This window comes from Aptenodytes patagonicus, chromosome 9 (genome assembly GCF_965638725.1).
Source record: "Aptenodytes patagonicus chromosome 9, bAptPat1.pri.cur, whole genome shotgun sequence".
Lineage (NCBI taxonomy): Eukaryota > Metazoa > Chordata > Aves > Sphenisciformes > Spheniscidae > Aptenodytes > Aptenodytes patagonicus.
In genome coordinates, this window is record NC_134957.1 from 12,528,015 (window position 1) to 12,551,692 (window position 23,678).

The 23,678-nt window shown below is 47.6% G+C and overlaps 2 protein-coding genes across 2 annotated transcripts in view; one reads left to right on the forward strand and one right to left on the reverse strand.

Moving 5' to 3' along the window:
• The first annotated feature begins 804 nt into the window (after window positions 1-804).
• Window positions 805-11,256, forward strand: LOC143164735 (uncharacterized). The gene is made up of 5 exons (XM_076347659.1): window positions 805-841; window positions 3,419-3,445; window positions 4,205-4,465; window positions 4,592-4,734; window positions 10,792-11,256. Exons 3-5 carry the CDS (start codon window positions 4,241-4,243, stop codon window positions 10,832-10,834), a joined length of 411 nt encoding a protein of 136 aa, XP_076203774.1. The 5' UTR covers window positions 805-841; window positions 3,419-3,445; window positions 4,205-4,240; the 3' UTR covers window positions 10,835-11,256.
• A 5,340-nt stretch (window positions 11,257-16,596) lies between these two features.
• Window positions 16,597-23,678, reverse strand: part of LOC143164523 (gamma-aminobutyric acid receptor subunit gamma-4) — a 43,733-nt gene continuing 36,651 nt past the window's right edge. Inside the window, exon 9 of the mRNA XM_076347205.1 lies at window positions 16,597-22,738. Coding sequence (XP_076203320.1) covers window positions 22,445-22,738 — 294 coding nt within the window. The 3' untranslated portion in view covers window positions 16,597-22,444. The remainder of the gene's footprint in view (window positions 22,739-23,678) is intronic.

Genomic DNA, 23,678 nt, shown 5'->3' on the forward strand with positions numbered 1-23,678 from the left:
CCCTTCCTCTCACCCATGCTCCTCTGACAGCCCAGGTTGACAGATTGAGGGGCAGATCCAGGGTGGTGCTGGCCCCAGCACACTATTAGGCTGCATATCATCCTTCCTGGAAGTCCTTGATTATGGTCTCTGGGCCTCTAGACACAACCTGTTTTCACACAAACAATAACAATAATAATAATCTGCAGTTTTATCTTCTGTTCTGGGCATCATGCTAGAGGGGTCAGATGGAGGAGTTTGGGGCCATGCTCAGATGAAATAGTCTTGGTTGTCTGACCCAGAGTGGCTGTGGATATGAGGCAGAGCCCAGGGGCCCATCATCTGGCCAAGAAAAAAAAAAATCAAAAAAAAATATCACCTGTAGGTGCAGGTGCTATAAAGACAGCCTTTGCAGCACTCTGCTTTAACTTACCCCTTGCTTCTACTTCTGCTGAACTCCAGCCACCATGCACAGTCATGAACTAAACTGAAGGGACCCTTCAAAGGCAGACCATGGAAGTAGATGTAATAAACCCTGCCCCAGAATGTCCTGTGTTTAATTTTGCTCCCTCTTATCCCACATGCCAGCTCTACACCACAGCAGAGCTCTCATCCGAAATCAGAGATGCAGATCAGTAATCTGGTGCTTCAGAGATGTGCTTTCAGAGCCTGGAGAGGAAACCAACCCTTCATTGCCCACAGCTGTAGGACACAGATGTGCTGAGGCCTGGCCCTTTCCAGAGACGTTGTGCCTGTGTTAGACCTGTGCTTTTGAGAAGCTTCGGGCTTGCATGTGTATTGACTGCCAAGAGAAACCTCAGCACATGCAGGATCCCAGGGGAGGGACAGAGGGCTGACTCAGGTAAGACCTTGTAGTACAGCTGACTTACAAGCTCCAACTCTCTGGAACAAGGCTGTGCAAGCCCATAACAATGCCTCCAGATGTGCAGAACATGATCAACCCCTCTGGCAAGGGGAGCAGGAATGAAATTGAGATTGAACTGAACTTTCCTGGTCACACTCCCTCCTTCTTCATCTTTCTGGCACTGTCAAACTTTGTCAGGAACCTCCTGACAAGGTTTTGGGGTAAAGGCAAGAAAAAGCACGTAGTCAAATTCCTTTTAACTTCTGGAAGCAACAGGAAGGCTGCAGAACCTTTGATGTGTTGTTCAGCTCAGCAGCCAGAGCTGTTCCACATGGCTCTGACTCAGCACAGCTGGAGCAGTGTATAAGCCACATCTGTGGTGCTCAGTGTAGCCCTTGATGGAAAGCACAAAGGGCTGTGTGCACTGTCCCACCTGCCTGGAGTTTTAGAGAAGTAGATGAGGCTTAATCAAAATGAATCCCATTGGAAAAAAAACAACAAAAGCTGTGTGGCAAAGACCCTGCCTGATGGTTTGAAAATGTGGGCGCCTGCCTTGGATGGGCAGGGAGCGTGGGGAGAACTCTTGAAGCATTTGAGGATATGAATTGTCCATCACGAAAAGGACAGACCCAGCCAAAAAGATGTGGAGGGGAAGCAGACCTCATTCTGCTGTACTTAAATTTGCAGGGCTGCTAGAAGTAGAGAACATGGTAACTGTCTACCTCCCAAACTAGAATTAAATTTGGGGTCTGGAGGTTCCCCTCGTTGCCACTTGCTGTGTGCCTGTTTCCACCAAGCTGCACTACTCTCTTCACCTTCTTCATGGAGTGGACAGAAAATCAACACACCTGAACTGCAGGTGAGACTATAGGTATAGCAGGGGAACATCTTTGCAGTGATAGTGGTCAAATGTAGTTTTGTGGAAGTCATTATCAGCAAGTCCTTAGGTAAAACTGTGCAACTGCAGTGTACCATTCCACTGGGTAAACTATCTGGTGCTCTCGTGGGATCTGCTCTTACCCAGAATGCTACACAGGAAAGGCAAAAGCTCAGGGGAAGAAAGTCAATAAAAGGTGTCTCATGCAATACAGAAGGCAGGAGCTGGATCTTTTTGTTGATGGACGTAGTGCCTCCATCTCTGTCCTCAGTGCCTAGTTCCATCACCAGAAAGTAGGCTGAGTGTGCCAATGCAGACATCATTTTGCAGGCCACTTGCACATGATGGGCCGGAGTATTGAAGTGTTATTTTTAAGACAACCAAACTTTTGCAGAGAGAGAGAGCAGATTTTATTTTAGCAAGGGACTGGAGAGGCTGTGGGTAGCTGCACTGCTTGATGCTATTGTGCTGGGCTCGGGGTTAAAAGGGGCTAGTAACCTTTAGCAGGATTAGAGAGAACATAACATGGCAAAGAGAACCCTGAGTTTGGATTAAAGATGTTTAAAAGTCTCTTGTATCAGCAAGCTCTTTTCTCTGGGAGAGATGAGGAGTGCAGCTTCTCTCGGCCACTCTGTTAATCTGGTCTCCATGGAAACAGGATGATGTTAGTGGTGACGCACTCCCCTAAATGGCTGCTCAGCAGCCGCGTTAGGGGGAGACTGGCTTTAGTTTGTCACCCAAATCTGGCTGGCTTGTCCCCTGTCAGTCCCTGACAGCTGCTGCTGGGGGAATTTTTGCTGCTCATTTTGTGCTGGTGGAACCTGCACCAGTGCCCCCATGATGCAGATATTTTGCTGGAGAGTTCACAGACTCAAGTCTTCATGCCTCACTCAGCCAGCCCAGAAAAAGCCACAGATGTTTACACAATCGTGATTTTACTGGTGCTCCTGAACAGGACAGGCTGTGGCTCTCTTGCAAATGTGGCAGAGCTGTATGTCTCCCACGTCCTACATTGCCCAGTGTGACTGAGGTACCTCCTTATTGTGGGACCATATTCAGGAGGTCTCCTGGGTCTGCTGCAGTGACCACTCTTGGACAGATATTGCAATGCAATGGACAAGGCATCGAGCAAGAAGTCAGGAAACTTGCCTTGTCTTAAAGCAAATTCAGCCTTGCAACGTCCAGCCAACAGTAATCACTGAGGCAGACCTTGTGCGGCTTCGTTCTGTGCCTGTCTGTGCTAGGGACAGAAGAAATGCCTGTCCCAGGGATTCATCCCAAATGCTGGCCAGTCTGGCCTCTAAATGCAAACTGGAGGTGCTAATGTGGCCATCCAGGTTGAGGGTGAAATGGTGGTTGGCTTGTAAACGTTCCCTGCATCTTTCTAAATCATCCTGAGTCACACGTGGAAGGAGCGTGGGTGAGTGCGAGTAGGCAGAGAGAGAGAGGGATGGTAGGGCTGCATGAATTTGGATATGCACATCAGCTATCAAACATAGTGCAAAATCGCTGTGAAAGCAAGGAAAAAATGTAAATTTCATGTCACAGTCTTCAGATGATGAGATACTGCTGTTACCGTTCCCTGTGTTAGTGGAGTTAAAGTGGGACTTGTTTGTTGAGATGAGCAAGGGTTCTTCTGCACCTCATGTCTCCTCTTTCTAACCTTTCCCTCTTTTTTTCTCTCCACTGCTCCACAGTTGCGTTTCCCAGTGGATCTCAGCCAGGTGCGTGGGACTGCTGCTGCCTCTAGTCCTTTCAGATCAGCCACGGGTTTGGCTAAAGAAAGTTGAAACAAAGCAAACAAAACATAGACGACCTTTCTGCCTATCTGACTCCAGCTCCTGCTTCAATAACATTTTATGCCATCAGCTAATTCCATCTAAATCTGGAACTGTATAGTTATAAACATCATGAAATTGAAGAGTCAGGGGAGAGACTTTATCAGTAGTCTTGTTGGCCTCACTGTGAGCTCAACCCTAAATCGGACCTCAGAGATTTTCATCCCAGAGACAACTCCACAGGGATCCAAGCTTCCCTTGCAGAGCAGCTCACTGGCTTCCTGGGTCCATCTGGAATTGCGCTGGAACAAGTCCATGGGTGTTCCCTGTAAAACTCATTGCTTTTTCAGCCCATGTGAAAGTTTTCACAGAAAACATGTCTAGTCCAAACAGCCACTTCCGATGTAATATATGAGTGATGACTAAAAAAACAGCTACAGCAGCACAGTGTCAGCCAACACCAGGAAGCCTATTAAAGAGAGGCCCAGCCCTGGTCTGGCTGTGAGTGAGGGACAGGGCTCTGCACACCCTGCCCAGGTGGCCCTTTCCCAGCTAGTGAGCCCTGTGGAAGGGTCCTGCAGCCTCATGTATCATTTAAAGAGTCATTCTGCTCTGCAAAGCAGGCAGCAGCTCCCATGTGGGCTATACCTCAGCAATTGTAATTTGTCCCAGTTTATAAAGATGATGTTTTTCCTTGACTGCCAGGTCCCAGTGACATCTACAAGGCAAGCTGTGATCTCTATGGCCTGTGAATCATTGCTGATAATGGTGATCCTGCCGGCTGACTCCTACTCTTGCCAGCTGTACAGCACCAGAATTTGTGGATGCACCCAGAGAGAGCTCCCTGGTACTACAGTGAGGGAAATGGCCTCTTCCTTCTGGAGCACAGCCCAGACGGACATCACCTGGGAGGGATGCTCTTATGGACAGAAGGGTGGTACAGGTCACCTTCGTTGTTCCTGGAAGGTATTCCTACCTCCCTGGCCCAGCCTGGGGAAGGTTTGGCCTGTCCCTTTGCCTCCCTTCATGTTCATGCCTTCTCCTAGCACCAAGGCCAGATTAAGTCTGAATTTTCTCCTCTCTTGCCCTCAGAACTGTTCACTGCCTGGCCCAGGTGCAATAGTCTCCAGCAAAAAGGAGATGTTGTTCTTTGGGTCTCGGTTTGTCCTCCCTCTGGAGCATCAGCATCTCAGCCTCCATCCCTGGGATGTTCCCCTGCTCGGTTCAGAACTCAGGTAAGTCCTCTGCTCGCTCTGCGTGTCAGTGTCCTCTTTTCTGTGGTCACAAGAGCGTTGCCCTTTGTCAGAGTGAAGATAGCATCAAAAACTGTGGGGCTTAGTAGTAGACACCAGCTACATCTTGTAGGGTGAGAGACTGGAACCTGTGCATTTGCTGGGAACAATGCTCAGACGATGCTGGAGGTACTGGCTGGTTGGCGAAGTGTCTGGGGTCCTCTGCCTGCCTCCGCTACATCCGTCTGGCGCAGCTGACAGTGTGTTGTTTAGTCGCTCTGCATCTCTCCTTACATTACAGCCAGGATAACAACACCTTGTGGGGGTGAGAGTAAATGTTCGTTGGCATTTGTCATTGGCTCGGCTGCAAGCACCCTGGGAAGGCCTGTGAGGGGCTGTGATTCAGCAGCCACCGGAGGAGCAGCAGCTGCCACTGTGTCCATTTCATGATGATTTCAAAAGCCTAAACTCTCTTTTTGATTTGGGTTTTGGCAATAAATTTGCAAGAGCCCTCTCCACAAGTGAAGCAGGGGAAGGTGATCTGCTGTGCCTCCAGGGAGGATGGTGTGGAAGTAACCACTGTGGTAATGACGTAGCCCATGAGACTGATTGCAGGCTCCACCACAGCACCCTCATTGCTTATTGATGTGCATCTGCTTTCATGTTTCTTTCTTCTTCTGTTTGCTAGGGTGGGTTTTCCTGATGTCTGTCATTGCTGGGCAGAGAGAGGCACTAAAACAAATTGTTTAAGTCAGGCTTGTGGAGTAGCAACCAGGTATCTGGATGCGTTATCAAGGTAGCAGCGCTTTTGCATCTGCAAAGTCAGTGATGGGACTAATATAAGACTGAGTGATCTGAGCAAAAAGCACAACTGTGTACACCTTGAGGCTCTGAGCAGCAAAATTGCAGCTTGGATTTAGGTTCAGATCACCGAGTTCCGCTTTGGGAAGTTCACCCAGTGCTTTGGGACATTATTGACAGTCATGCTTTTGCAAGGCTGTGTGGGCCTGCGTCTGCTGGGACATGCTGAAGTAAAGGTCCTTTTCTGTGTGCATGTTAGGGGAAAAAAGTGTCCGTGTGTGTATGAACTTCTGTCAGCTACAGCATCGAAGCAGCTCTGCTCTCTGTGTCATTTTTATGGTCTGTCCTCTGCTAAAATAATCTTAGTGAAGGCCTTGGCTTTGTCTCCATTTGGGAGGGAGGATGTACGTCTGCCCCTTGTGTTAGGGTGTCAATATCCCCACAGCTTGATGGGGTAAAGCTTGCTGAGCAGGGTTGTCCATTTCCCCACTGATGAAAGCAGGAAGATGTTTTGTGGGCAGCGGGAAGGGGAATCAGTTGGCCCAGAGGGAGGTGAACAGTAACCATGAGAGGATGTGTGAGACCTGCGATGCCCTAGGAGATCCTAGTGACTCCATGTGGACCCAACAGCAGCAGCACTGAGCTCCACTGCTGGCTCAAAACCGCCTGGATGTCAGTCCCATCATGTGTTTGCAGCTTGGTGAATGAAGACACACTCTAGATATGTGCCCTAGATGAGAACATGGGGAAACAGCCACAGAGGCATCACACAGGCTTCTTGCTGAAGCACAGCCAGTGGGGAGGGAAGATCTCTTGGCCAGGTCATCCTGTGGCTCTCACCCTTTCTAATGAAGCCTTGTTCCTGGTGGCCACTCAGCCCTTCTGCTTTCAAGTCAACAAATTACAAAAAAGGTAAAAAGCAAAGAGGAGGAGAACAAGACAGAATGATACATTTTTGTGCACACTCTCCCTCTCCCTCTTTATTCCTTTGAGCCATTTTTAACCCAAGCTAATTCAGCTGGAAATATTAATAACCCTATAAGGACGCCATCTCCTTGTAATGAAGTGTAAAGGTCACTTCTGCTCAAATCGCACAACTCTTTCATTTTGTTCTCTATGAGGAACAGCTCCTCTCTTTAATTATTCAGTTTGCTTTTATATTGCAGTCACTACTCTCATCTCTAATCTCTGACACTTCCCCATTACGCAAGTCCCTGGGAGGCTGGGCGATGCGGCCTGCTGGGTCACATCGAGGACCATGGATGCTGTGAGCAGGAGTCAGGACTTGCCTGGGGGAGGAAGGAGAAGCTGGATGTGGAGAGGGAGAGCTGATTCTTGGTTTTCAGAGTTATTTCTTTGATGGTGTGGGTCTGCCAGTGTTTCTTCAGGGTGTGGGCACCCCAGGCCCTTGTTCATGTATCTGGAGGGTGGTGGGGCCCTGGCTGGGGTGGTCCTTTCTCCCTGCTGGGGCCACCAGCCTTTGCTTTTCCAAGGGTGTAGTAGGGAGTCTAAGACCACAGGCAGCGAGGCAAGAGCCTGCACGTGAATCTGTGAGGTCCTGTAAGATCTTTAGGGGCTGGAAGGGGCTATTTCAGTGGCTGAGATTATTATTGCACTAATTATTACTGTAGCATCCTAAATAATTAATAACCATAATTAATTCTATGGACCCAAGAGAGGCAGAAACAACTTTTGCGGTGGCTGTAACCCCTCCCTCCCCTGAGCACTGCTCCCTCCAGAACTCCTGTGGTGTTTTATCAACCTGAATATTTAAATGACTTGAGCAATATGGGGTTTCCTCCATTTCCCATGGGACTCCTCATTCTCTGCTCTAATTATAACACCACAGCAGCTATTAATGCCCACAAACAAACAGGTCCTTGGTAGCTGGGATGAGTTAAGGTTTATATAATCACGTGAAGATCTGAGAACTGAAAAGCCTTTCACTGTGCACTGCATTAACCATTTAAAAGGAGCCTGACTGATGGTTTTTGCATGTGTGTGTGGTTGTTTTCTTTTTTCCCCAGTCCCCATGGAGTCCAGCTGTTGTTGGCTATACTTGGTGTGCTCAGAACCAGCCGAGCCATTGCTAAAGCCAAAATGATTTCTGAAGACTCATGTTCACGTTAATCTGGTGATGCACTCATGCAAGTCATGCACTGTGCTGGTAGTAAACGAGCATACCAGGACCTCTGATGAGAACGTGTAAAAGTGTTGCTTGTTAACAGTAAGACATATTTCACGGTATAAGAAGTCTCACACTGAAAGGATAGAACTGGCATGGTCATTTCCAAATTATAGCTGGCAGCTGAGGCACAGAGACATGAAGCAACACTGGCACAGACACATGGGAAGTCTAATGAAGAGCATAGCACTGACCAGCTCTTTGGCCAAGGGTGGAGATGTCCTCCTCCAAGCTGTGCTAGTGCCAGGGGTTTGCCCTCTCATTGCCCCTTTTGGACATGCTGTGGGACCAGTAGCATCATGGTTAAGTCAAGCTACCAATTTAAACTTTGAAGCTATTTTCTCTGATGTTGCCTGAACACTGGGCTTCGACAGCAGCCATCCTTGACACAACTAGCTGCAGAAGATAACTGTTGTCCATAGCATAAGTTATGTATTAGCATCATCTCTCACTCCCTTCCCTTTTACGATTGCTCCTACAGACCATTAACAGCAGTGCAATATGCAGTAGCGCAGAGCAGATTGGGGCACAGTTTGCTCTGTGTGGAGCTACAAATGTAGCTTGGTTCCAGCTGACAGGCTTATATGACCTCATCTCTATAAAACCTGATCTTAAACATACACCATTCATTCATTCAAAACCTCACATGGACATAAAATCCAGAGTTCAAAAGCTGTAACCTTCCAGAGACAGGGGAAGGAAAAAATAGCTGTGAGTTTTTAGGTGAAAATCCAGAAACATTTGACTGTGGTTTTGCAGATGCGATTTCTATGCTGCATCCAAGATGAACTTTGGAGGGTACAGTGTGAGGTTTGACACCACTGCTGCCGCCATCCTCCTTCCAAGCTCCTAAGCATGGCTCATGGTAACGAGGTTTAAGGATATCAAAAAGTCCTAGAAGAGCTAAGGAAAGATAATCAGGGTTAGTGTGCTGACAATGGGGGAAGAGGCTGAAAGAGTGGGGGGGGCTCTATGGCCAGGATGGACGAAATGCCACTTTCCAGAGTCATCATTACAGCAAATCCGGTCTTCTGGCTGAAGATGTGGACTGTTTTAATACTGAAGACATTGGGATTAGACACAGAAGCTGAGAAAATAAGGGGACTTGCTCAGGCCTATAGGTAGTAATGCTCTGGGTAATTCATGTCCTAAACCTGTTTGTTTGAAAGCATCTCTGCTGAAATTGATATGGCAGGTATTCCTATGGTAACCGTATGTTAGGATGCCTTCTGGCCCCAGCCAAAGGCATTGCAATTAAGGAAACAAATGTCAGCTTTTTCTCCTGCTCTTGCTTAATAACCCAGATGTCTGGTGTGGTACTATCTTGCTCTTTGGTGGATGGTCTGTGCTGCACAGTGACAGCCCTCACCTGGGTGGAAACGCTAAGCTCTGGCATGCAGGGGCTGGCGTAGCTGTCTGTAACCCAGGGGAGCAGATGGCACTGCCTGACAAATGCAGACTGTCCCCCCCTTCCCTGCTCCTTTCTGCTGCAAATTGAGGCCTTAAAAAGGATTGATGGGGCTAACAACAACCTCATCTAGGATGACTCTCTGGGGGATTAATGATTAGTCGCTGGGGAAAGGTTTAATGGTCCAAAGAGATCAGCAGTCTCAAGCCAGTTTATTAATCAGCTGGGGCTAAGGCCATTATAGCTTAACGTCTCAGCTTGCGTGGGGGCAGAGGAGGCAAGGGATGGCAGTGATACATCTCTGCACACAAACAAACCAAACAAAGCAAGAAGATCGCTGGAATCCAGTACAGAAACTCACTGATTGTCAGGAACTAAGATTTAGCAAGGAAATGCAAAGAGAAAAGGGAGTGATGGGCTTGTTTCATTTATGCCTGATACACTGCAACCCACCTCACTCCCTCCCTGCTGCAGCGGCTCCTGAAAAAGCCCACGGGCTGCCAGCCAGCTTTGCCTCTAGTGATAGCCACTAGATACCACTAAACCCTATGCTGTGGCCTGGACAGTTGGGAACTACTACTGGGAGAGGAAATTTCTTTCTAACACCTTGTTCAGAGAGCAGGTTTCTGCCCTGGAGCGTGAAAACAGTTCTTATTATTTTTATCACGGCAAGTTGAAGCGCAGAAGCTATTCTTATTCATATAAATGTCTAATCCTACTCTGATTCCTCCTGAGCTGTTGCATTTGCTTTGATTACTTTTTCCAGTTATAGCTCAAATAAATCTTGCAGTATAATAACCTGCTTTTACAATGCAGCAGTCCCTGAGATGAGGAGAGGAGGCACTGATCAGGTCCTGCTATGGACCCTGTCCCATCTCAGGGCTCAGTTGGCTGTGTTGTGGCTGCCCCAGAGAAGTTAGATGCCATTTGTATGGAGGAGGGGGCTAGTGCTATTCCTGGACTACCTAACATGGGGTCTCAATGCCCGAATGTAATTATTTGCTCTTCAATTTAGACCCTTCGGGGGTAATTTATAGCAGCATGTCTGAACACAGCATAGCGACAAAGTCATTCCCCCTGGGGCACAGTGTGGATGAGCAGTAGGATCGCTGGGGAAGGAGACCTGCTCCCACGTACGGAGGTCTCTGGAGCAATTTTCAACTGCCTCCGTGCAGTGGGACTGGGTAGGAGCCACTGACTTATTTCTGGCCAGGTTGGGGTCTGGGAAATATTACAGCAAGCTGTTATGGGCGGCTTGGGGTCAGTAGACTCTTTACTTGCTTGAAAGTGAGGTCCCTGTGCTTCATCCTCACAGAGTCTATTTTAAGCAGCCTACAAAGAGTCTGATCTTCTGAGGAGAGCTCTGGCTTTGGTCTAGAATCTGATCACAGTGAGAAATTGTTTCCATTCTGATACATTTTTAGGTGTCCGAAATATTATATTATTTTTGGATTTTTTTTTTTTTTCTGTGCTTGCTCCGTCCAAAGTCATGAACTACTTGTGAAAGCAGATGCCTTATCTGCATTCATCAGCTGCCTTTTTGGGTAAAACTTCTTCTGAACTCATATTCTGCTCTTCCTCTTTCTTCCTGCAAATGCATGTATCAGTCATGTGCATTTCTGCTCCCTTGACACCCTTGCTGATTCACTCCTGCTTCCCTCTGCAGAGTTCCTGGAGAGCCTGGACCTCTAGCTGGCCTAAGATGGTGAAAACCAACATGCTCCATACACTCTGGTGCCCCAGCCTGAACAAACATCATGTACAGCACTACAGGTCTCTCCTGACTCGGTGTTTTCAAGAGCCACCAAGACAAACTCTTCCCTGGAGAGGAGCCTGGACAATCAGCAGGTGAAAGCTGTTTCTGCAAGAGGTAGTTGGTGGCAAAAAGTGTGTGTTTTTGTGTGTGTGTGGCTTATCGAACAAAGTGGGTGAGCAACCTCCTGTGTTGTTGGATGGTTTCTGCACATCACTTAATAAAGATTTCCAGTTTGCAAGGGCAGTAGCCTAAATTTAATGAATCACAGAGCAGAAAGGTGGCAGGCACCAGGGACAAGCTGAATTCATGGAGTTCCTTTTCTGGAGTGCTGTGCCTGGGCCTCACTTCTTTTTATCCATCTTTTCACCAGGGGGATGGCATATGTGGACTCAGTTTTCTGTACCTTTGGATCCCAAGAGTTCCAAACTAGATGTTTCTATTGCTTTAGCTAATGAAGGGTGGGGATCAATGTGTAGCATGCTGTGAGCTGTGATTCTATAAGATCAATCAAAACTTGGTTATGAGACTTTGTAGCATGTGGCAGAACTTTACGCCACTAGTTCAGCTTCAGAGGTGACAGTTCTCGGTGGTCTTGCTTTTTATGGCTACAGAGACTCATGCTATTGAGTCTGATAATGATGTTGGCAAGCCAACACATAGACCTATAGCTGAAATTAATTCAATATAAAATCTGCTGGGTTCTGATTCTTGAAGACCGAGGGCTGTAATAACTGGGGGAGCTGTAGGAGCCAACAAGTAACTTCTTTACATAAGCCTGAAGTATCTGTGCACCAAGTGGAAGTGGAAGAGCAGAGCTTCCTCAGATGAGGTACGCTGGCCCTGCTTGGACATCCCCTGTGACCAAATTCTGAGGTTCCCTGGGAGATGAAGAACGCATTGAGGAAACCACGTTAGAAATATGCTGAACTATGTTTCAACCTGCCAAGTTTTCCTCTAATATAAACATATGTACTGGTGCTGAATTTAAATTTAGGTCCTAAACACTGTAGAAATGTTGGCTACCTATAGTTCACATGGAATGGTGACCCTATAACCCCTAAACCCAGCAACATGTATTAATGGCTTATCTGGAGTCTCTGTAGCAAACATTTCAGTCTCTTCAGCCAGGGAGAAGTGGGTTACTTTGTGAATATCAATGCAGATCAAATAAAACTTATCTCAAAGACAAATGTATTTGTTCTGAAAATTTGGCCAAAGAAATCAGAAACGGTTCTTTAAAGTGTATCAGCCTAGAGCAAGTTTTTATCTTCCTTTTTGAGCAGTGAAAGTTGGTGATCAAGCCATAATTTGAAATATGTGGTAGGTTACAACAAAATCAATGCCATTGGAAATGCCTTGCAGTTTGGACATATAGATCTGAAGATTTGACAAAAACATGTTCTCTGGACATTAGGCTGTTTTCCTTTCATTTGACTTCATATATATGTAGCCACCCTGGCTTGTTTTGCACTGATCACAACTGCTCTTGTATTCTTTGATGAATCCACTTGTTTGGTTTATTTTGTTTGGTTGGTTTGTTGTGGGTTTTTTTGTTGGTTTGGGTTTTTTTTTTGGGGGGTGTCATATTGGGCACGATGGCGAGTGTTTTGGGAAAGGGATAGTTATTTTATTTCATGCATTTGGCATAACTGGGCCATCAATCTCAGAAAAGCATGTACAAGGTGCCTAAGTAGAGAGACACAAAGATGCAATTGCTGTTTTCTTCCTTTACTTATGTAAAATGAAAGTAAAAGTCTTGCCATGTTTAAAAATCCTCTTTTCTCCTCTGGAGTGAAGTGGTTTATGCCTGCAGCAGGAACCTTCTGGTTCCAGGCTGCATGGAACAATCCTGGGGCTATAAAGAATGTTGGAAAGGGAGAGGGAAAGGAGGGAAGATGATGACTCACAAGAAGTTTCCCTGTCTGTTATGATTTTGGTTTGTCGCTTTGTGTTCTCTGGATGGCTTAGGGAGGGATGCTTTTCCCTCATCTATAATTTGCTGCCAGGTGAATATATGGAGCAGCAGAATATTGAGAAATCTTGGGAAACTAATGAGAAATGCCTGAATGAGCTTTGCATGTTTCTCCACTCGGCCGTTAGTCTTTCATATCCAGGTGTCAATATGGTAAAAGACTTTTCCCTTTATGATGGACGCAGCTGAAAGCATGGCTGCCAGCAGCCCGGAACTGCGTGATCTTGAAAAACAGATTGCAGTGTGAATGCCTGAATTGCTGCCATGGGTATTTCTTTGTCCAGACCTAATGTATTTCTCCAGGAAGAGCGACGTATGCAAGGAAGCTAGTACTCCACTCCCAGATGGGAAGTTTTGCCTTCAGCTCAGCTCTGATTCAGATAGTGTTTTACCCTGAGGAGACGAAAACACCAAGCGAAGCAGAATAATGTGAGGAAGACAGCTGTGTTTCATCTTGCCTTTGGAAAGGGAAGGTGTCAGAAAAGATTGCCTTAGGAGGTGTGTCAGGGTCAGTGACACATGAGAGATGCAAATCAGCCCAATGGCAGCATGGCAATGGCTCAACCTTTCCCTACAGCCTGTTTTGCTTGTGTGTGACAGAAGCTATTGCAAAGCTGGCTTTCTGTGTTACTGCTACACATGAGGAACTTACCACTTTCCTTGGGCCTTTCATGCTGCAGACTGATGAAGGGCAGGAAGGTTATGGCAATAGAATAAAAGTCATATCCCAGCAGCTGTGAAACACAAGTCACTACCTTGTTTTTCCATGGAGTCTGTACTGGCCTTGAAAGAGCATGCTGACACCCATGGGTACCATCTATTGTCCACAGAGGTTGCTCTCTCTTGGAGCCCTACAGACCTGTTATGGCATATGTATCATCCAGAAACCTAACCCAGGGGCACTCACCATATGCTCTGTGGATTTCACACCACATGCAACTTGTGGTGTGAAAGATGGGTCCGTGCCTTCTCCCCTGCTCCTGTACAGCTGGCTGGTGTGTCTTGGACCTGCCAGTCATTCAAGTCCAGCAAAGAGTGATCTGATCGCAGGAGAGGTGCTGCAGCATCATTCAGCAGCTGGGGTAGGAACCTTCTCTCATAGATGACTGGGTGGCTCTACCATCTGATTTCAAAGTTGGCTGCCTTGACATGTGGTATCCTGTGCTTTGGTTCAGAAGGCAGTCAAGAGGCCTGAGTTCTCTCAGATAAATGGCTCAGCTTGGAGCACCGTGGCTTGATGTTCCTGAAGCTGCTAATCCTAATTAACAGCTTTTCTGAGTCCATTTTATACCACTCTAGCAGCCCAAGAGGGCTTTAAAGTGAACGGAAATGACCCCATGGAGAGCTCTCTCTGGAGATGTTGCTATGCCGACCTGCTTACAGCAACTGTTAAGGCTTCGGTTGCTCTCTTCTGTCCTGCGGTGTTGTTATTGTCATACGGGCTCAGATGGTGCCAGAAGCGTGGCCGGGATAGATGAGGCCTGGACTCTATTATTTACTTTTTTGGAAGTTGTGGGGAGAAGGGGAAAAAACAAGGAGAGAGGGGCAAAATCATGTCAGGCAGCAATATAAAGAATCAGCAACAGCAACAACAAAAAAACCCAACCTGAAAGACCTGAGATTCCTCTGACAGAAAATTGAGTCAATTTTCTCTTGCACAATCCTTAAAAAAATCCTTAAAAAAACCCCAAACCCAATTGTTTTCCCAAACACACTTCTTTATTGAAGGTCTGCAGGCAATGGGGCATTTCCCCTGGGTACCTGGGTTTCCTCACCCAGTCTGTGAGTGGAACAGTGGGAGCCTACCCCAACACTTCACAGCGGGTACCTCCTGCCCCTAATGGGCTGCCAGAAGTTGTGCTGTGCTGTCGGGCAATTGATGCCATTTCTCCAAGAGGAGACAAAGGTAACAAATTGGCGCAGTGTAGCAGTCACCCTGACACAGGCCTGGGGTGGCAGCTCCCATCCCAACCACGCTGGGGCTGTGCAGGCGGAAGTGTTTATCTCTCCCCTCTTGCCCTGCAGTGCACAGCTTGAAACATTTTTGGCCATGCTCATTCTCCTTATATTCGATCTTCCCAAAGCCTATAAATCTGAGGCATTAAGAGGAAGACAAATTATAATGAATGTATTTTAGGAATATAAAAAGTAACAACTTGATATAACTTTCTCTTCTCCCCCCGCCCTCCCCCTTCACCACCTCATGTTTTTAGCATTTTGTGAACCGTCAAAGCTTGAAGGGATGTAATGTGTGCCGGAGGGAGGTTTTCCCTTTCCCAGCTGCTGTGAACTGTGCCTGCAGGGAGCTCCTCCCCTGAGCCGAGGGGCCCTTTGCCCCAGGGCACACAGCCATCCCGGCCTTCCTCAGAAACCAGCTGCCTCCCTCGCTGCGCTTCAAATGAAAATAACGACGCCTCCCGACGGCACTCAAAAGTGGGGAAAGAAAGGGGAAAAAAAATCACGTTAGGAATACGACGATTTTATCGTTCAAGCACCGGCGGCAGACGCCGCGGCCTAATGCTTTCCACAGCGACGGGGGGGTGGGGGGGAGGGGTGTCGTGGCAACGCTCCGCGCGTGCGCGGGAGAAGTTGCCCTGGGCAGGGCGCCGGCCGGTGACATGGGCCCTCGTGTGTCGGGGAAACCCCGGGCGGCCTGGGACGGCGTGGGGGGGCAGGACGAAACCCAGAAAACAAGCCCCCAGAGAAGGATTAAGGGGAGGAAATAACATAAAGGGGAGGGAGGTGGCGTGGGCTGCGGCCTCTTGGAGGCGGCTCAGCCCCCCTCCATGTAGTGGGTGAGGTGAGATGATGGCGGGGCCACATCCCCCTGCAAGTTCATGAATACATATGGGTTGTAGAGGAGAGGTGGAGGAGTCTTTCAGGGCAGCAGGCCACCCTCAGGCAGGCCTCATGCAGTGCTTTGTGTGTTAGGATGACTGGTGGGGTTTTTTTTGGGGGTGTATGTGCGCTTTTCATTAGCATCAATGCTCCCTTCTTCCATCGGTAAATCGGTAAATCAGATGTTTAGGGGAGATTTTAGGGGAGCTTCAGGGCCGAGGGAGTGGCAGCAGCGTGGCGGGGCCGCAGAGGATGCGGGGAGGGAGACAGTGTTTTGGTGGGGGAGGGATAGTGAGAGGCCAATTAAATTCTCTAGCGCATCAGGCATGACTAATGAATGCTTCTCCAAAGGAGCAAAGGGTAGGGTTTCACATACGTGGCTGTGTGGGCCTAGGGCTGGATTCGGCAGCCGTGCAGGCACTGCTGGCCTTTGCTTCTCTGTGTGGTTTGGGGACAGGAGGCTGGGTGGCTCTTGTGGGAGGCCTTCTTCAGAGCTTGTCTTTTTGATTATTTTCACCCCAAAAGTCACCAGCATTATGATGGGGAACAGGAAGGCCAAAATAAAGTCCATCAAATATTAATACCACCACCCACCCCAAAACACTTGGGGAAACATCGGTATTTTTTTTACAATGGCAACAGACTGAGGGGACCAAGCAATGGATTCTCTTGCATTACAAACAATGATTTTAAATGGTAGAGACTGTTTCTGAGCAGTGTTGATTTGAAGAAACTTCTGTCTTTAAAAAAAAATGAGGAAAATCCCCCACCCACCCCAAAAACATCAGACCAACATTTTTCCCCACTTTCCAACACGATATGTTGGAAACCCCATCAGGAAGGGGATGGGGGACAATTTTTAGCCTTCTTACAATATGTGGATAGACAGTGGTGTTGAAGACAGGTAGTCCATACTGTTGTTTATTATCTATAATAAGTAGCATCCAGAAATCTCAGTTAAGGATCAAGCCCTAGCGTGCTAGTCCTTGTACAAACACACAATAAGAGAGTCCCTGCCCTGAAAAGCATACAGTCTAAAAACGGTTCCTTACATGGCATAATTTGGAGGGGAAGGATAGGAATTGGAGACAGAGAAATGAGAAACCAACCTTTTTCCTGACTTCCTTTCATCTTCCAAACAAAAGCCATAAAATATAAATGCTGAGATCATTGTTTCCAGTCCCCATCATTAGCCAGATGTTAGAATCATAGACTCATAGAATCATTTAGGTTGGAAAAGACCCTTGAGATCATCGAGTCCAACCGTAAACCTAACACTGCCAAGTCCACCACTAGACCGTGACCCTAAGCACCACGTCTACACGTCTTTTAAATACCTCCAGGGATGCCCAGTTCCCTGGACAGCCTGTTCCAGTGCTTGATAACCCTTTCAGTGAAAAAATTTTTCCTAATATCCAATCTAAACCTCCCCTGGCGCAACTTGAGGCTGTTTCCTCTTGTCCTATCACTTGTTACTTGGGAGAAGAGACCGACACCCACCTCGCTACAACCTCCTTTCAGGTAGTTGTAGAGAGCGATGAGGTCTCCCCTCAGCCTCCTTTTCTCCAGGCTAAACAACCCCAGTTCCCTCAGCCGCTCCTCATAAGACTTGTTCTCCAGACCCTTCACCAGCCTCGTTGCCCTTCTCTGGACACTCCAGCACCTCAATGTCTTTCTTGTAGTGAGGGGCCCAAAACTGCAGCGTTCAAGGTGCGGCCTCACCAGTGCCGAGTACAGGGGGACTATCAATTCCCTACTCCTGCTGGCCACACTATTTCTGATACAGGCCAGGATGCCATTGGCCTTCTTGGCCGCCTGGGCACACTGCCGGCTCATGTTCAGCTGGCTGTCGACCAACACCCCCAGGTCCTTTTCTGCCAGGCAGCTTTCCAGCCACTCTTCCCCAAGCCTGTAGCGCTGCATGGGGTTGTTGTGGCCAAAGTGCAGGACCCGGCACTTGGCCTTGTTGAATCTCATACAGTTGGCCTGGGCCCATCGATCCAGCCTGTCCAGGTCCCTCTGCAGAGCCTTCCTACCCTCGAGCAGATCAACACTCCCGCCCAACTTGGTGTCGTCTGCAAACTTACTGAGGGTGCACTCGATCCCCTCGTCCAGATCACTGATAAAGATATTGAACAGAACTGGCCCCAATACTGAGCCCTGGGTGGTGCAGGAAGGAGTCAGCTTGGCAGTGAGTCACACTGCTGATGTTGACACCATTCACCTCAAGAATATGGTCCCCAGGTGCTATTCTTCCATCTCCAGCAATGACAGAATCCCGCAAGACTTCCTGAACAACAGTGGTTCCTAGTGGGGTGTCTTTACCCCCAGCTATCCTCCTCCTCAACTCTTCCTCAGGGTCTTCTCCGTGAATTTCAATTGTGTTCGTTTCAGCCATAAGACTAACTCTCTGAGGAGGGTCTTCTTCAGTCTCTTTAAAAGCTGGATTAACCAGTCCAAGCTCTGCAGTTCCTAGCGATACCACAGCAGCTGCAGAGCTTTCTGCCACAAATGACGATCCTCCACTTGGTACCTCTGGATCCTTGTGTGTGTTTGTCTCCACCTTGGTAGGAGGATGTGCCTTCCCTTTGGAAATGGGATTCTTTTTCCACTGTAGTTCAGATTTGTATATCTTGAAGCCAGGACACCTGTTCTGCAGATGAGCTTCTAGTTCACACTGCTGCATTGCCTGCTGACACTCTGCCTTGAAAGGACAGAAGACAATCAGCTTATCCAACAGGTTTTGTACTAGAAGGCTGGACTTGTGCCACTGCTGGAAAGAGAGCTTTTTTCCAATCCACAGGACAAATTTATACTCCTGCATGACATTTTCAAGGCATTTGAAACAGTACATATGTCCACAGGGGGTGTCCATAGGTTGGAGCAGAGCCTAAAGGCAGATATGGCACATGAGTTCATCGTCCACTTTATTGTGGAAGTTGTAGAGATGATTGTCCAGCAAGAGGTGGAACTGACCACATTCATAGCAAAGTTCACTAACTTGGGATGCGTGTTCTTCTGCTACAGGATCAGCCATGATAGCCAGCATCAGGCACTCTCAGGCCACCAGCAAGGAAACTTGTCATGTAGTAGCTGTCTGACAGAGGTCCTCTGTAGGCGCTGCGGGTGGGAAGGTGACTCGATCAACCCTGGAAAGGGGAGGGAGGAGGTGAGGAAAGCCCAGTGCCAACTTGCCTGTGACGATGGCAATACCCGGCTTCTCCACCAAGTTTCCGGGCAGGGAAGAAGGTTGAAACCTGTGTGAGAGGAGGAGGCAGAGCAGCCACCCAGGTGTCTTACAGCTGCCCAGGTGTCTCTGTCCCTCCTGCCTGGTGATGCACAGCTCAGCCCCATGTTCTTAGGCTGTGTCCCCCTGGAGTGAGCTAGTCAGACGCTGGTGAAAAGGCAATAGCTGTCCCAGGCTGAAAGACACTGCGGTACCATAACCACTCCAGCATGATGGCAGAAACTACAGCATGCAGGGAAGGGCAGGTGGTTTATGCCAATCTAGGAGGGGACCAGTGGGGCTTGGCTCCCACTGCCTTGCTGAGCCGGGCCAAACACGGTTACTGTGCCCTGGATTCCCTGCTGAGAGCAGGGAAACCTTTTTTCAGGAAACTGGAGCTTTGCAAAGTAGTTAAAAAAAATGGCGGATTTTTCTTTCTGTCTTTTCTTAGCTTTCCTTTTTTGAGATACTGTAGAAACTGAAAAACATGATTGAATTCGTGCATGCCTTTATTTATTGAGCTATTTATGATGGGCACAGATTTCCCTAAGCCAAAAAGCCCCCTCCCTCCTCCTTCCCCAGCCTTAGTAATCAGCTTCCTTGTGCTCCAGCCCACGCTAGGCTATTTTCCTCTGTCAAATCCTCCATCATTGGTTAAACTACCTAGGTGTGTGTTGGCTTTATCTTTTTTTTGGTGAAATCTTATAATCTTTCAAGTCTACTTTGCCCAAGTCCCTGTCATCCTTTTAGGTCTCTTGTACACCCTGCTTCTCTCCTGGCTGATTCTGTAAAAGGTCTAATTTCAACAAGCTGCTGCTCTCAGGGCTGAAGTCTGTACAGCAGTGCCCATGATGATTATCTGTGTCCATCAAGTCTCCCAAGTGCTTCGAAGCTACAGTGAATTGCAGATGTTTGGACTCCTTTGCACATGGATGTTAAATTTTTCCTTCCACCATCCCTTTCTCAGATGCTCCCCTTCCACATTTTGCTGCCTGTGTTCGCTGCAGCCTATGTTGCCTGCACGCCTTTTATGCCACCGTACTGTTAATGAGCATATTTGGCACGGGCCCTGGTTTGCCACCAGGGTGCCCCCTCCCACGCACACACTAGCAGCTGCCTTCTGATACCTGAAGACATGCTTCACTCAGAGTCTGTCGCGTAAGCCAGTTTTAATATAGGATGCTCTTTCCTTTTGGCTCCCCACAGAGATCACAGGACCCTGTTTAATCCAGCTCCTTGTCAGTGTACGGTTGAGTCATAGGAGGTTTTTCTGTTGCTACATCTAATAGCGCTTTGCTATCAGAACCAGAACATCAGCCCACTTGCCTGGGAGTTGGTACTGTCACCCAACAGCTCTCCTTGTCTGGAAGTTGTTTTGATTCTTTTCTTAGATTTCTCCCTCTCTGTCTTTCTCTCTAAAACATTAATTTCCTCTAATTAGAGCCTCCTTAACAATTCTTTTTTCCCCTCTCCTCAGTTAATTTCCTCTAATTAGAACCTCCTTAATAATTCTTTTGGTAAATCAATTTCCTCAGTTAGAACCACCCGCCATAATTTCTTTCCATCCTTTCAAAAGCTGTCGGAATAGCTAAGCAAATTATGCTTCTGGGTAACCTTTATCTCTTACTTGGTATTTTAAAAGAAGAACTGTAACAGGTTAGACAGGCACAATTTCCCCTTCCAGAGCTATGCTGGTCTGACCCCATTAGGTTATACTTAGCTGAGTGTTGTACTACTGTATACTTAATTAGGCGCTCTAGCTGTTCCTCTGGAACCAAGGTAAGGCTGTATTTATGAATGAATTAAACATGACACTTCATTATTCAGATCAGATTTAACAGTGTCAAAATCCATCTTTAAACCAGATCAAATTGCTCTCTAAGAATATGTAAAACCTTCTGCCCCTGTTAGCTGTCCTGTAAGCCAGCTGTTCCTAGCTTTTTCTCTGCAGCCATGCCAGCTTTCTTCTCGTGACAAGCCTTTTAAGTACTAATTGTTTCTAAAACATGCTGTTTTTAAAAGGATTTTTTTGTTTGTTTGTAATTTACACAGTAAGTAACTATTAATGGCACACTGCTTTTCACAATCATGCTGTGGGCCACATCAGCAGTTGGTATAAATGGGGAGACAGCTGATTTACACATTATGGACCTTGGGACCTTGGGCTGAGTTTCCTCTTCCTCTTCCCAGTTGTGACTGTATTACGCATTTCTCTAGCCCTTTAAGATGGACCATAAGGAACCATATCACTATGTCTGACCTTCCTGAAATCTACCAAGGATGACTCGCTCCATTTCCTGATTTTGGGAAGAAAAGGGCAAATATTGCTGGCAACTGGGAGGAGCCATACGGTTTTAGTGAAGTCTGTTTTTTTAATGTAATTATTAAAAAAAAAGGAAGTAAGGAAACACATTTGAGCTGCAGGAATGCTCTCTCCCCACCACTGGTAGGTGCAGCACTGGTAGCTGATCATGTTCCCTTTTCTAGTACCCTTTTCTCAGGTTAGCACGTACTACCAAGCAAAGATCTAATGGTTTCAACAAGCGTCGTTGTGAAGGAGAGCACTTCCCTGCTATGATGCATGGTACAATAGGGCCCAGTTCACATGAGACAGGCCAGAGGAAGCTACATCACAACTGGCTCGTGAAACTCCTTCTGGTCTTTGTAGTGTAAGGACTTCCTCTCTCTTTTGGCTATGCCCAGCATAAGCAGAATGTCACCGTGGGCCCTGAGGAGTCTGCTCCAGTAAGGCAGATGGGCCTTTCAAACTTGTGAAGTGCTTTTTACCACCATCTGATGAGAATCAGCAATGCCTCAGTGGGTGGATGCCTTGGGTGCCACTTGGTACAACAAGTGGAGTGATGCATGAGGAATGCTCCACAGATATTCTACAGGGAGCTGGTGGAGCCTTGCAGCTACTCCATTCTTGTCAGTGCCACTGTCAGCTTTCTGGGCAGGTTCAAAACATTTTAGCCAAGCCCAGTTACTGTGGGAAAGCTGTACTGCTGCCCTCTTTCACACTTCTTTCCTTCTGACCTTTCCAAGCCTCTAGCGCTCCACAAAGTCTGTTCCGGTGGAAGTGGTGCAGAAGTTGTAAGATCTACTTTATTTCCTTTCCAATCTTAGTAACTATGCAGAAAACTCCATTTCCCATCACTTCCCATGGAATTTTGGAGTAGGATTGGATGGAAAAATGAAATGCATTACGGTTTTTGTTTTTGACAAAATCCCTAACATTTGAGATGGGAACAGGACGTTTTTGGGCAGTCTTACAAGGAGTAAAATGCTGGTGGTGCTGGAGAGGGGGTTGTTTGGGAAGGGTAGATTCTCTAAAAAGATATGTTAGAAGGCTAAAAAAAAGCTGTCTGGTTCTTCTCAGAAGAGATGAGAGAGCAGGAAGAGGGAATCACCAGGCTGGATTGCTCAGACCGACAATTGACTACAACAGAAGAGATGCTGTTCTCTATGCTCCTTGAGAAGCCCATCTTGCTGGTCCCCAGTCCATTCCAGCTGAGGACAAAGAATGGCTAGAGATAGAGATAGGCAATCCAGTAGACAATGTTGAAGAGCAGGAAGGCGGTGGGGAAGAAGACGCGAGAGTAGGAGTCCAGACGGGAGATGTGAATGCGGACCCTCCCCTCCCGCCACATTCCTGTCTGACAGTCTTCAATGCAGCAGAAGAACCTCTCACATTCCTTTCCTTCCAGGCACGGGGAGCCAGGGTCGTCATCCTCATCCTCCTCTATCTCTGGGGGCCAGTGCATGATGTTGTTGATGTTGATGGTGGTAAAGGATGGCATCACCTGTGCACCGGCAGGCGGCTGTAATGTGGAGGGGTAGGTGGATTAAAGGGAAGGAAAGGGCAAGAAACCATGTTCTAGACACCAAAACTCATTGACAATAGATCAGTTCATAGCATAGGTGCAGTTCAATGGAGAGGGATGACTGATCATCGCCCATCTCTGCACCTGGTTGTAAATCACCACCTTGGCATACTGTGGACACTGGCAGCTCCCTGCATGACTGTGAGTTTCCTCCCTGGTACCCTAGGGCATAGCCTTAGTCAGCAGAGACCTAATTGTTCTGATTCCCCATCTCTGCCACTAATAGTCAGTGCAGAAACAGGACCTGTTTGGTTTCAGCTGTGCTAGCCTCTTCCCTCATTCCCCTGAGCTCAGCTGTCTCTGAAGACACAGCACACAGTCCAGATGTGTCTTCTGGTTGCTGTCAGTTGCTGGAGAAAAGCTGGGGAAAGGCTGTGTGTGACTCATAACCTCTTGGCCCAGGAGAAGAGGCATATCATCAGCCTCATGGAAGAGCTCTCTCTGCCCGTGCTGGGAAATGAGACTGGCACAGAAGAGATCTGTCTTTTTTGCTTTCAGTTCTGTCCCAATTCAGAGGCCTGTTTCAGCTGATGTGTCAGAAGTACCTGCCATGAGCCTGGGGCAGATCTCAAGAAGATGATGACCACTCTGGGTTCACTATCCCCACACTCAGGAGGTCTTCTGATGGACAGACCACAAAAGAAAGTAGGTTTCTGCATCTCTGTGACCTAAGATACCTCTGTAATCCACAGAGGTCAAACTAGTCCAGGTGGAAGAACCTGGGTGTGGATCACCCTGTCTTAAAGTGGACATTTACATTTGGTCATGTCAGTCATCCTAAACTGTACTGATAAGCTCTCCAGCAATTTTGAAGAGAGCACAGGGTGCCTGGCTCTGACAGGGACCTCCTTGTTTTAGGGGAGCCTTAGCTGCTTTT